General features: G+C 43.9%; 1 protein-coding gene across 1 annotated transcript; it reads right to left on the minus strand.

Moving 5' to 3' along the window:
• Positions 1 to 98: 98 nt before the first annotated feature.
• Positions 99 to 14134, minus strand: wdr81 (WD repeat domain 81). The gene is made up of 12 exons (XM_030066491.1): positions 13896 to 14134; positions 12651 to 13155; positions 8499 to 12088; positions 8304 to 8411; positions 7916 to 8115; positions 7552 to 7733; positions 7119 to 7284; positions 5937 to 6102; positions 4963 to 5802; positions 4648 to 4793; positions 4315 to 4497; positions 99 to 2089 (listed from the first exon to the last, which is right to left on the minus strand). Exons 2-12 carry the CDS (start codon positions 13010 to 13012, stop codon positions 1763 to 1765), a joined length of 6270 nt encoding a protein of 2089 aa, XP_029922351.1. The 5' UTR covers positions 13013 to 13155; positions 13896 to 14134; the 3' UTR covers positions 99 to 1762.
• Positions 14135 to 14794: the final 660 nt, after the last annotated feature.

Consider the following 14794-nt stretch of genomic DNA (forward strand, 5'->3'; position numbering starts at 1 on the left):
CATCAGCAAACAAAAGAGGGGACTTTGTCCAATTAGAGCTCTAATGACTCTTCAGGGTAATTCTAGGTGATTCATATACAACAACTGAAACACAAATAAATAACATGGAGCAAACTTTTATTAATCCAGTTAATAAATAAGCATGTATTTTCTCATTAAAATGTGCCAGAAAATATAAACCAGATCAATCGTAACTGATTATCAATATGCAACAACTACTTCAGTTGTCTATTTAATGACTACAGAGCTTTGACTCCAAGTTTACAAAAACACATAAAATGTTAAAAAGTGGAGTATAGTCGTCAGAGCATATTGAGTTTTGGGTGAGTAACTCAAAGTTTTCATATTCATAAAAAGTAAGCAAACTATGTTCAGAACATGACAACAAAATCATACAAGAATAAACACAGCTTTGTTTGTTGGATGTTAGGTACTGAAAACTTGGCGACAGATGCCATGGTGTGACACTGACATTTAGGGAAAAAAATTTCACTAATAATAACTGGGATGGGTTCAGAGGGAAAATCTTTCAATACACATTTGCAGTAAGTAATGAGAAGCTAGTTGAATTACAAATTCAAAGACTTTTGGAGCCATTCATGACTTTAGTCATCATTCTTTGAATATTTAATTGTTAAAAGGCAATTACATAGAAATATTAGAGTACAAAAGTCTGTGGTATCTTGGCATTGACTGTTCCAGGTTGTGTAGTCAGTGATTAGGACCTGCTAAGTCCGACAGCTGGCAGATCTAGTCAAAGTGGCATCTGCGCAGCAATTCCTCATGACTTAGAGATACTCCCGGCTTTATGTTGCTACACTTTCTCTGACTGCTAAACCAAGAATTTCTGAACATCATTTAGAATATTTCAAAGCTACTTCAAGTAATTTATTAGTGGTTTAAAAACATTCAATCTTAAAATCTTGGTGAGAATCTACATGTTGGAATTCAGGCCATATTTGTGCAGTTTAATTAAGGTTGTGCATCTCTAATTGACTTTTGTATGTGACGTGAATTGAAGCATGTCCACTCTGAGAAGATGCACACAGTCACCGTTAAAAACAGCAACTGTAATTTTATTGGTCATGACGTATAAACAATCTGCTGTGAGATAATTCTCATTATACACAGGGTAACGCTAACACAAACAGATGGTTTGATCTACAAATACTGCATAGTTTAATCAGTGCATTGGATGCATGTGTTTCTTACATGGATGGGAAATGAAAGGTGAAGTGAATGTATTTTTGGTGTTGGTATGCATCTATTTGGAAAGTGTAAACACTACATTAGAACCATGTTTGGTTCCACCTTCCTGAGCAGTTCTTCTGATTCATTCTTTTGAAAATAATAACTGACCTCGTCAAGAAAAGAATAACTGAATTTTGTTGAGATAAGAATTTCCCATTATATACTATCTATAGGCAAAATGCTTTAAAAACTCATGTGATTTGCTGTACAATGGTAAATTTCAATAGCGTGGTACAATTTTCCTGTCCACCAATTTGGTCAGTGCCTACAGCCAAAGCGGTAAGATTCGGTAGACATGAAGCTCATACAACTACTGCACTACTGGTGCTGCTATCATTTGAAAGCAGTTTAGAGGAGTTGGCAGCTTGCCCCGTCGATACAACTGGCCTCAATTTGAGAAGCAGGAGGGCCGGAGAGGGGACTGAGGCACCTGGCTTCAGCCTTAACCATCAGGACACTTCTGTAAGGTCGGTGGTAGAGTGTTACTGTAGCTGAGAGCCACTGCTTTAGCCTAAGCTAACAGCCGGATGGCACCATTCTCAGAGCCCAGGAGCAAAAGCCTCTTGGTGGGCAGGACTGCCAGGCTGGTGAGCGTGCCTCGGAAGTTCTCTGAGCTCAGCTTGGTGCTGCTAACTGGGCTGACAGAGATATCTGCCATAGAGTACACTCCTATCTTGTTAGCCACCGTTCCAGTCACGATCTCTGGACCATAGAGGTCAAAGGCATGGATGGGGTCAGAGGGTGACTTGTACTGGCGAAGGGGCTTGTGTTCCAGATCTTTCCACACAGTGAGTGAGTAGTCAGTGGAGGAGCTGATGACAATGTTTCCCTCTGCGGCCTGAAAAGAAAAACATCAAAAAGGAAGTCACAGAGTGTTGAGGTCATAACGAGACAAACATACACCCACACTTAACCATACATTGGGAGCGAGCCCACCGGTTTCTTTGATATGTTTTCGAATAAAATTATTTCAAATTAGATTAGACCGTGGACAGAGTTCATCAGTGTTCTCCACCTAAATATTAGAGCCACCAAGAATTAACTATACATGCATTGGGAACTCTGGGTCGTATGTATATGCCAATGAGAACCACTGAGATCTTTCTAATGAGTAACTTATGTGCATATTTGCCTAAACTTGTGCCTTTAAAACCAGAGATACAATCCTTGACCCCACAATTCGGGGTTAAATAAAGTTTGCTCAGCCCTTGTGCTCTGTTGACTATAAATTTTACGGGTACAACTTCCACCATCCTCCTGGTCTGAACACTTATATCTGTTCCACTGCCTTTTTGGAATGTCAAAATAAAACCAAAAGGTAGGATGAAAAGTTAGAGCCCCACCTTCTACAAAAATGGACAACCAGCTTGAGTATGTCCATGAGACCAAAAATACAGAAATGGCAAAAGGGATTATGCAACAGTCCTGTTTGCGCAAGATTAGGCTGTGTTCTGAGATGAGGAAAAACTGCCACTTTTTTTTTTTTTTTTTTTTTTGTACACAATAAATATGATACCAAAACAGGACAAAGTCTACATATGTATGGTTACAAGCCTGACTGGCATGCTCTCCTTATTCTTTTATGGATGGCTGGTCTCCACAATGTCACATGGATAATGAGATATAGGTGTGGAAAATGCCATGAGCTTGCCATGAACTTCTTCATCCAAGTAAAAGACAATTTGTGAACAAATTAAACAAGGAATGGCACGTGATTTCACCGAGCATTTAAGTAGACATAAGCTAAAATGAACCCCAAACTGTACATTTACCATCTACAAGGGGCTGGACGTGACAGTCCTTTGTGCCATAGTTCAGAATGTGCATTAATACAGAAGCTGAATTCATATGAAAAGGAGTGTGGAAACAACCCACAAATAGTATCTACGGAGGACCTCAGGCTGTGTGTGATAAATCTACAGGACCACCAGACAGGCAGCACCATTCACCAGCAATCTAATCTAAATGTCACAGGGTTGAGTGTGTGAGTGCAGGTATGTCACTGGAGTTATCAAATCATCTCCTGCCATCACAGATCTTCTGCTGAATTAAGCCCACGGCACCTCCAGAGGGCTTAATAATTGATTTCTGACCTCTCAGGATACTCCCCCCGACCACACACAAACACAGCATACACACTCCTGACACCAAATACAGTATAAATCAGTTAGACTACCCTGTGCCTGTGCTTAGGCTTATCCCTTGTTCCCAACATCTTACAATTCATTTCTGATCTCATTATTAAAAGGATAGAGGGATGAGCTGACACCGCTGACATATTCTAGGTTGATTTTGTTAAGCTTGATTTGAAGGCATTAATTACCAAGAAACTAATGACACCAATCAACGAATGAACATGGGCCTGGTTGCTTCTGTAAGCAGGACTTAAATTCTGACAAATCTGGTTAATAAAGGGTGTTAAAAAAATCCTTGAGGTCAAAAAATGTTCCATTTTCCATCACACTGTCACACCCAAACCCTACAAAATACTTCCTATTCCTAGTTCCAGTTCTCTTTATTTGATCTAATGCCTGAAAAGACTCATTGTATTTACACAGACTGGCGTGTATGTACTTGAGTGAGTGCAGTGCCTCTTTGCAGGATCAAATTTTTTTTGGTAAATTAACATACCTATGAGGAATTATTGCATGTTCAATAAATCGCTTTTACAACAAAACTCTATTAGAGAGTAAGGAACTTGGAGAAATTTTGTCATCAGTTTTGTTAAAAAACTTATTTCATATTGTTAGTGATTTTGCCATTGTTACCATTTTAAACATTATGTTAACTAGTGAAAACAGCCAGAATCTTTACTTCAAATAAAAATTGTGAAATGAAATTGACTCATTCAACACCTGTATAATTCTTGTTATCAGGAGCCACGCTTTTCATGGAACTGTGGAGTTCACTGCCACAGGTAGATCACCTAACATTTGTCAAAGAACAACAAATCTCCTGCTTATTGGGCACACCTGTGACTAATACATTAGCCAGAGGCAGCTGCATTCTGTTATACTGGCATAGGGCAAAACACAAACATATCCATTTTGAACTGAGGCAGACCTTCATTTGGAGGATGTCTCCCTCATGAGCAGGCCAGCCTTTCAGAACAAGGCCTGTGCGCGCATCTAGCAGAACAATGCAGCCAGATGAGAAGCCTGCAGCCACTGTCCGACCTCCAGGGCTCACTGCCAGGTAGCGGATCAGCCCGGCACTCACATTGTTGTACGCCAGACGAAACTCATGCTGGGAACACAGGGGGATATGTGTCACTTTGAAGCCTGAAATGACTCTAGAGAGCATGGAAAAGCTGCCATGATTTTAAAAATGCAGCAACAACTGGTAAGTGATGGCAAGGGTCTCCGGAGACTGAGATTCCTTAAGAAGAATGGCTACCTGCAGTCCCGGTTTACGAGGATCAATGAAGCGGAGAACAGAATCAGCACTGCCAAAGACAACACTACAGTGTGGAGCTGGCATGGTGGTGACAGCTGTGATTGGGTTTTTCCCATCCAGGGCTTCATACGAACGGATCTGCTTGCCTAGGCACAACAGACAACAGGATATAATTACATAACAAAGCAGATTTAAACACATTCATCCCCACCATTTATAATTCCATGTACTCTTACTAATGAAACAACTATTGCTCAGCTCTGGCTGCATAATTCCAATCATCAGCAGACACATATTGTGTTTGTCCTCCCTCACCTGTGTACTGGTCCCACAGATGCACAGTGCCATCACAGCTGACCACCTCCTGTGAAGTCTCGAGCTGTCCCACGTAGAATACAGACTTTCGATGATCAGTATATGTCAACCTGGGCTCCACCTCCTTTGTTCCATCACCATGGTTATAGAGCGGCCAAAGCCTCACGGTTTTGTCTTTACTGCCAGAAAGGAAGTAGTCTTCTCCTGCTAGCGGTGCCAGACACTTGGTAGTGCCCGAGTGACCTAGAAAGCTCTGCAGCCGGATCTGGTGGAAATGAAAATGTGGATCTTGCTGGTTGAGGCCGATCTCATACTGCCAGTAGGCCAGCCAGTTGCCCTGCAGGGTGCGGCTGCTACGAGTGAGCTCTTGCTTAAGGGCACTGTCCTCTGGAGTGGGACCCTTGACCCAGGAGGAGGAAAAGGAAGAGAATGATGTGCCAGAGGAGGGAGTGGTGAAGGTAGAGGCAGTAGTGATGATTGGGGCAGTGTGGCTGGGGTGAGGGCGACCCCAGGAGTCAACAGAGCTGAGGTTGGGGCTACCACCATAATCAGTGTCCTGGGACACTTGGATGCGGTTTCCAACCAGGTGGCTGCCAAAGGTCCCTGACTCAGGGAGGGAGTCTGATCCCAGGGGGGTGGACGCTGTGGAAGGTGCAGGAAAGGGGTTGCGACCAGCACGTCTGGTTACAGGCAGGCCCATGGAGGAGTGCGGGAGCTCCACCCTGGATGCAGCTGTGGGGTTAGCCTCCGGACTCCCAGGGCTCACACTCTCATGGTAGGACTGGGCCAACCTCCAGACCAGCTCATGGTTGGGCACCAGCTTCCGAATTGCTGTGTCACCTACAGAAGCACAGCACAACACTGATGTGAACCACTGGAATATACAAACAAAGAGTATACAAAAATATCTGGCAATGACAGAAAGTGAAAAGTATGCACCATGCATGTATGACACAAGTCAGGATGTTTGTTACCTATGAGGCAGTAGAAAGGGATGTAGGAGGCATAGGCCATCTCAGGGTTAAATACAGTCTGCAGCTCCTCCAAAACCCCCAGCTCATATGTCACATTTGACTCCTCAGGTGTGTTCACGTCCACCACGGTGACTTCTCCCACAACTCTGCGGGTGGCGCTCTCCAGCTGCAGTGAAACAGTATTAGTCATTGTATTTCTACACTTCAAAATCCTGTGTTAATATGCTAAATATGCTATTACATACTAATGCCAACTCTAATCTTAAAGAACAATGCCAGCCTAATTTTTAGTTAGTGTTTCAGCTTGTGTTCATGAGAAGATGACATTACCCGTGAGCCTTAACCAATTAGATTTTTTAACAGTTAATAGTTTTTCATCATTTTAAATTTACGTTTGTTTTGTTGTTTTTTTTTCAGTGCCACCCTTTTCTTGGATTTATGTCATGCCTTCACAACAAAATTGCCAAAAAAAAAACAAGGATGTGAGAATAACGTTTGTAGAGCAACACAACAGGGAACAGGGACTATTTTTGACAGACACTTAATTTCGTTCACAAATACAACAATAAAACAAAACGATTTCTTGACAAAATAATTTAGGCAGCATGTTCCCTGTGATGGATTACCTTACTAAGGCATTTTTCAAGCCTGTGGAAGATGTTATTCTTCATACCAGAGGAAAATGAAATGCATTGAATGTCCTCTGCAACAGTAAGAGTAAGAAAACTAAGTCTGACATCTAGAACTACAGACGACAGCATGCAGAAACCACTAAAAATTATACGACAGATTTAACCTGAATTATTTGTACCTACTTAAAAAAAGACTGGCATTGTCCTTTAAAAGAAATTTCTATACATTTCTAAATAAAGAAATTTGTACAACATTGAGCTGATACATTTAGACTAACAATTAGCACTGTCAGGGAGATAGATATCCATTCACACCTGTGGTTGTGTGGTTGTGTGGTTGTGTGTGTGTGTGTGTGTGTGTGTGTGGAGATGCACACACTCTCTCTCTTTCTCTCTCTCTGTCTTTCTAATTTTTAACACCTTTATTTCCCTCTGCTTTTGTGTTTGTTGTTTTCAGTAAAGCACTTTGACATGAAGCTGTTTGCTGAACATGTTCTTTAAACAGTCTTCACTTGCCTTTCTTCGTGCGTGGTGTGCACTGTGTGTGTACCTGAGGCTGCAGACAGTGCAGCAAAGAGAAGACAGTGAAGAAGCGGCGCAGAGTGTCAGCCATATGCTGTTGTACCATCTCCCTGCCTATGCGCAGACAAATGAGAGCCATCAGGCTGAGTGTCTTGAGACAGACAGCAGAGCGTGTCTGCACCCCACTGGGGAACCTGAGTATAGCAGAATGCAGAGAAACAAGCAGAGGATGAGAAATGGATTCATGGTTGGATTCTATATAGCACCTTATCCAATTATGCCTCATGTACTGAAATTACATTTCTCTTGAGCTAAAATCCTATGTGCAGTATAGTTTGTCATTTAAAGATGTGAAAATGTAAACGCAAATGCATTTCTTTATAGCTTTTGATATCAATCTGACATTTGACATGTGGTGTCTCCATACCTGTGTGTTAATGTGTGTTTGTGTGTGTGCTTACCCCATTTTGGGAGAAGTGAGCAGGTCCAGTAATGGCAGGAGCACATCCTGATTAATCTTCATCAGCATGTCCATGAGAGTGGTATCAGAGAGAAAGACGATTATCTTTTGGGTAAGGACCACAGCCCCAAGCAGACTTGCTTCTTTACGCGTGTTTAGACGCTGTGAAGAAGGTGGAGACACCTGGAACACACATAGAATACATCTGAAGGAAAGAAGAGCACACTCATATTCCTAAATAAATCTCTTTAAAAGGTACTTTAAAAAGTAATTACTGCAAATTTGGAGAAAAAAATATCCTATTCCCCAAAAAAGACAATATTAAAACTCATCAAAGGTTTTCTGTATTTTATTATTATTTTTACCAGGTAGCCTATGTAGGGCAGGTACTGGTAGGTGAGTACAGGCTCCCCATAAAGATGAGCTATGTAGATGAGACAGTCCAACACAGGCCCTGCAGTCTGGTCACCGACCACAGGCTTCTTCTCATACACACTTCCCATCCCCACGCTTTCCAAATTGCTCTCCTCTGGTGCAGGGGCGACAAACTGGTGCTTTTCAACACCTATAAGCAGAGGAAGAGAAAAGGGTTGAAAGAAAACAAGAGCTGTTATGAAGTAAACTATTTGTAAACAGTCTAATTACAGAGACATCAGGGTACAATTTTGCAAATTCTGTGAAAACTGAACATGTACAATTATGTAAATGTATAATGGTGGTAATAACACTATATTATGTCAGCCATTTACGTACCAACATAGCAAGTTGTGAGTAATCGTAGCAGATTTCTGGCCACATATCGAGAGGTCACTGTTGGTCCAAGCTTTGCCGCCAGCCATCTAACCGTCTTGCAGACCGTGTCTGTGTGTGGAAATATCGAAAGTGACACTAAACAACAGATTAAAAAAAAACAACAGGTGCCTTGTATAATCAACCTCCCTCACTCACCAAGAAGAATCTTTTGCTCTTTCTCCTCAGAGTCCTCTGAAGGATCATGTTCCTCTTCTTCCTCCTCCTCTGCTCCCACGATGCCTTTTTCAGTCTCTTCCAATGGCATCCCATTCACAGACTCTCCCTCCAGAGTGGCCACTGTGGCCCCTGAATCCTCCGTGCAACCAGAGAGTGTTAGCTCCACAATGGGCACACCGGGGTCATCTAACCCTTCTTTACCCTCGTTGGTCTCTGTCATCTCCTCTTCCTCCAGCTCTCCTCCCTCCTCTCCTTCACTGGCATGCTTCAGATCCTGGCTGCTGTCAGCTGATTTGATACTGGCTCGGTCCCGTGTGGAGTCTCCGTCCCCTAATGAGAGTTCACTTGCACTACTCTTGTCACTTAATTTACCAACACTTAGAGACTCTTGGTCTTGATCTTTGGCGGCTGAGTTCTGGTTCTGCTGTTTCCCCGACGTCACCCCAGCTCCACTGTTGACATAAAATCCATTTTGAAAGTCCTCTGCCTCAGAGAGAAACACCTGATCATTGAGACTGATGCCAGAGGAGTAATCTACCAGACCTGTGTCTCCTACCACCCCAACACTGCCTCCAGTGCTACCTCCTACCTTCCCACTAATAGACCCAGATGATGGTTGTCCGCTGCCACACTGGAAGTCTTCTTCCTCTTCCTCTCCAAGGTTACACGTCACACTTCTCAGCCCTTTACAAGCTTCCCCACCAGAGCCTGAGATGCAGCTCTCAAAGCCAGTGATTACCTGCAGCACATGGGGGAGCAGGCTGGACAGAAATGCTTGCAGGCCAAGCCTTACAATCAACTGCAGAATGAAGCAGTCAGTGTAGAGATAGAAACGTCCTCGCAGGCAGTGGGGGTTCTCATAAACACTGACCAGGGGCTTCAATAAGTACTTGCTGGCATTCCTGGGGCCCAGTACTCTAGAGATGGGCTCAAAAAGGTACCAGGCAGCATAGACAGCAGTGGACTCCTCAAGCATGAGGGCCAGAACGAAGGGCAAGAGGATCTCAAGTCCCTCAGCTGTGATATTGCTCCGCAACAGCGTCTCCAGTTGCTGCCAGAGATGAAAGACCACATCTCTTCCTTGAAGGCTACAAGTAATCTCCATCTTGGCATGGTAGGAGAAGATAAAATGGTGAAGAGCTGGGAAGTAGGCGGGAAAAGGAATGGGGGTGATAATTGGGCTCAGTAACTGACAGGGGTTTGGAGGAGGGAGACCCTCATAGATAGGGTCATATCTGAAAAGGAGTGGAAGAGGGCACTCTGGTACTTCTACACATGCATGTGCTCTTCTGCAATGCTTCTGTATCTGCAGCAGCACCTCCAGGGTGTGATGCAAAGACAGTGGCACATCACGGAGGCTGGCAGAACACAGCTTCAAAACAGCTTGGAAACGCTGTCTAAGGGGGGAACTTGTTTTCTGTCCTCTCAGTTTAGAGGAGTAAAAGATTTCGGCAATGAGAACACCAAGTGCCTGCATGTCCCTTTGATAGAGCTCTGAAAGGGAGGATAGAGACTCTACAATTATCCTCCCTTCTCTCCTCTCCTCACTAGACTCTGCAGGATGTGGTACATCAGCATGCAGACTCTTCACCAGGAAATTGTTCAGCTTCTCCAGCTCTTCCAGAGGCTGTAATGGGTTGAAGCCTTCAGGGAGGATGATCTTGATCTCCTCTGCATTTGTAACCGTCACACTCCCTTCCCCATGTTTTTTGTTTATCGCCCCTCCTCTCTGTAACATGGCACTGCGTAAGCTAGGGGCCATGCTTCCTGTGGTGTTGCCAGTGCCTTCACAAGGAAATGAACTTGGAGACTGGGATACAATCAGTGCTGGGTATTCTCCTCCCATCTTCCCTGTACTGATGTTTGGCAGTGGCACAGAACAGGAGGCTGATGTGGGCAAGCCAGTGGAAGCTAAAGAGTCCAGCGCTTCCATACCTTGTTCAAGCTCTTCATCTCTGTCTATTGTAGTCCAGCCACTGGATTCACACCCTGTGGACTCCGGCACCATTCCATCTACAGTGTCAGCCATTGGGTTGAATTGAGGGATTTGTAAAGAAGGCACATTAAGAGCAGCAAGGCCCAGGAGAGGTGGTTCTGGTGGGGCATACTGGCAAGGAGCAAGGCGGGGTGGGTGCGGCTGGTCAAACAGCTGAACCACACCATAGCTAGTAAGATGGGTGTGGTTGTCCACTAGGTGGAGGCACACATTCTTCGCCTTGACAGCTTCCTTACCTGACAGTTTATAACCAAATGTGAGGTCTATCCAGTGATGCAAGTGCTGAGACACCTCTCTGCTCTCCAGAAGGCGCCGGTGGACCTCAATAAACTGCTCACAGGAGTTGCACCATGAAGGCACATCCAGGTCTGGCATGTCAGGGTGGATGGACCGGAATATGGAGGGATCTGTGTAAAACTCTGGAATGCACTCATCCGGAGTCCAGCTCTGCATGCGCTCCATACTGGCTGGGTATTCATTAGGCTCCCACTGAGATCTCACATGGCTGCACAACACTGATTTAGGTGTCTGCCGGGCTTTGTAGACATAGTAAGTAATGTCTGAAAGTACATCTGAGATGTGATGGGGTACATGGAGGTGGTCAGACTGTCCAGCCCCACCAGCACCTACAGCAATCCCCAAGTCTCCACCCACACCGCCTCCTCCTCCCCCATTTGCTCCAGCGGCTGCCAAAGCCTCTTTGGTCATCTCATAAGTGAAGTCCAGCTGTTTATCCCCTTTGTTGAGCCTGAACTTTGACCTCCTGAGATCCCGGAATCTTCCAAATGGCACAGTGAAGTCCACCACCCAGGGCAGCACTGGGTGGTAGTTAGGGTCTCCTTCTCGCCTTCCTGCTAACCTGTTCAGTTCCATCAAGTAGCGGAAGTTACTGATTCGACCATGGACCCAGTCCAGGACCAGGGTCTTGAGCTCATCAAAACAGTCTCTGCAAAGTCTCTTGTTGTCACTGCTCACACATGTGCTGTCCCTTGGCAGGATGCTTTTTGGCACTTGTTTGCCAGTAACATAGCTGTCTGCCTCCCTTTCTGTCCCCAGTTCCTCATAATGGGAGAGGTTGAGCTTGAGGCGGCTGCAGAGCTGCTCATCTACTGCTATATCCTGCAAGGAGAGCTCTCCACAAGAAAGCCCTGCTGCATGACATGCTTGCAGAGCTTTTAGCAACTGGTACAGAATGAACAGCACTTTGGCATGGCTGTTGGCAAGCTTGGCCGGGCTGTAGGAGACAATATCATGGAGTGAATACTGAGTATAGGGAAGAACCACATAGAGCATCTCAGCTGACTCCAGAAGACCCTCTGCAGGGAGAACATTAGGACACAGACTGTCTGACTGGGATTTGGAAAAGGAGGAGGAATTGGAAGGGAAAGGGGTTTCTTTCTCCTTCTCTCTAGCTGGAGAAAGGGATGGTGAGACTCTGTCAGTTGACAAGAAAGTTGAATTGAAGAGCTTCTGCAGGGCTTGACGCACGGCATCTAAAGCTGCGATGTGCATCTGCTCAGCAGCCCCTGCATATGGCTGCACCAGGTTGTAATGAGCTTCACGCCACAGGTTCCTGAAAAACAAGAAAAACAGATACACCATTGGATCATGTTTAACAAAATCACTACATTGGAGGTTTCTTTTGGTACCACTGCAGCAATTCAAACTCAAAAATGAATCCCACATAGAATTACATTTTACACTCACTCACAAACAAGACACTGAAAGGGACATATACCCTTAGAATTGCATATTTTACACCCAAAAAAAAAAATAATTAAGAAACTAAGACAGTTTAGTTTAGATACTGTGGACATAAAGATCTTCCCAAATGCTACACAAGACAGCCAAGACTTGTGAACGCAGTAAACAAGGATTTAGAAAGAGATTCACTCTCTTGACAATGTGAATAGCAATGCAATTGAATAAAGCTCATATGGACACTAAAACTAACAAATACTGAGAGACTACAAAAAGTCAGGCTCCAATTGTCTTTAAACTACAGGTATGCTCATAACATAACAGATAGGAACGTCACAGTTTCTTTGTAAATAGAGAATTTTACTTTAATGAGCAGTTGTCCAGATGAGGCAATAAGCAATTTCACAGTCATTGACTAAATAGATGGACAGTACCTGATGTTACGCTGTGATACACACTGCATGATTTTGACATAAGAATCCTGTGAAGTGGCATCCATTTCTTGATAGCATGGGTCTCTGGCCAATCTGTAGCTCAGCTTACTTTTCCTTAGACCCTGAATGCACACTCGTGTCCATCCAGGAGGCAGCTTTGCCTGGGAACATTGAAGGTAAGTGCGAATTTCTGCTTCACTGATACTGTCAAATCGAGGACAACGCATGACCCTCCTCTCCCTGATGCCCATCACCCAGCGGGAAGGAACAAGAGCTACAACCTCCCGGGGACGAGGACCTGGGCCCAGCTGCCGTCGGTCAACCCCCAAGTCTTTCTCTACTGCATGCATCAGCCAATCCATGGTGAGTCTCCAATGCCAGCTCAGAGTCACACAGTGTCCAGCTGAGTTCGCCTTTTCTGTCTCTTAAAGAAGGTGACTTTCACGCCTCCATGGAGATAGAAATCGATGACACCAAAGGCAGACTTGCCTTCTAAGCCCGTGCTCTGTGGAAATAATTGCAATATATAAATGAGCAAGCACATTTTAACAATACTTCAGCTATTCAAAATCAAAACTAGGGGTTATTAAAAGTTAATAATTCTCTACTGTAGCAGACTTATTGCTGCAATGAATGACCCATGCAATGTAATTGAATGCACATGACTACAAGTCCTGAGCATTGAAGGCTGAGCTCAGCTCACATGACTGTGCTTCCCCTACACTGATTGGGATATCTGTACTTTTAAATGTATGTAAAATATGACTGTTTGCTCCTGTAAGGATTTACCGACCTCACAAATGTCATAGCCTGGCTGACTCTGTAACAGTAAACGTTACAGTAAGTGAAGTTGACTGAGTATGGTAACATATACTACTATAAGCAATGGTCACTTGATGCGGAAATATAATGGTACAACTACAGCGTTAAAAAAAAAAATGAACACGGCTGAATCACTGTGACTCACTCGAAAGTTAACTTTTGTAATACCGCCACGGTGATGATGGAGGCTTTGACAGGCGTGTGGCTCAGGATAGGGGAAGTAACGACAACTTAACGCTAGCTTAAAAAAAAAAATACTCAAACAGCTAACGCTACCTACGCTTCTTAGCAAGCAAACATTTTATCTTAAACTATTAACACAGCAGTAAGCAGTTATTGCAACACTCCGACCTGACCTCACTGTAATCACAGCATAATGACAGCCAACAGCAGTGCTTCGTGTTTAACGCTGGTTTAGCTCACCTCGCTCCACTTGTAACTTAGCAGCCGTGGCCGCTAACGTGAAGCTAACGGCGCCCGGCTGGCTTCGTGCATCATGAGTCTGTCACACATCAACTCTGGAAGTTGTGAACATGCTGCCGGACGACATGGACTTGCTCCATTTTGGTTTACTGGCTTGTCGGCGAAGAGACGGCGGTCAGTCAGCAGACGGTGTTTTGTTCTGTGCAAGTCGGAGCCATGTTGTAGAAACTGAGCCTCACGTGACACTCCGCCAGCCCCATCTCATGTGATAACACTGTTGCTCTGCAGCTGGGAGCCACAGCACTCTGTGTGTGTGTGTGTGTGTGTGTGTGTGTGTGTGTGTGTGTGTGTGACTTTCTTAGTTCAAAAGTCCCCAGATCCATATGCATTTTAACACTGACCACTGCTTCATATTGTGTCAAATGGAACTCGATCGAGGATATATTATTTGATTCAGAGCTGTGAGACATAACTATCTGACATTATCTAAATACAAGATGGAAAACGTCTAAAGGTCTAACTTCATTCGCTCTCTCACTGTGCTAATTATCTGATTAATGAAATAACAGTTGAATAAAACTATTGCACATTTTGCTGGGGAACCCCTGGTGCCACACCAAGCTACACACATACACACACACAAATTCATATACACCGCATACGCTTACCAAATTCGACCAATGACATTTTACCTCTGACAAATAAAAAAAAAATGTTTGTGTGTGTGTGTGTGTGTGTGTGTGTATATATATATATACAGATATATATAGATAGATAGATATATAGATAGATAGATAGATAGATAGATATAGATATAGATATAGATATATATACTGAGTTTTATTTTCAGGCGTTTTGCATGCACTTAAATAGACATTTCTTGATTCCTGATCAGGAAA

Source organism: Myripristis murdjan, chromosome 13 (genome assembly GCF_902150065.1).
Source record: "Myripristis murdjan chromosome 13, fMyrMur1.1, whole genome shotgun sequence".
NCBI classification, from domain to species: domain Eukaryota; kingdom Metazoa; phylum Chordata; class Actinopteri; order Holocentriformes; family Holocentridae; genus Myripristis; species Myripristis murdjan.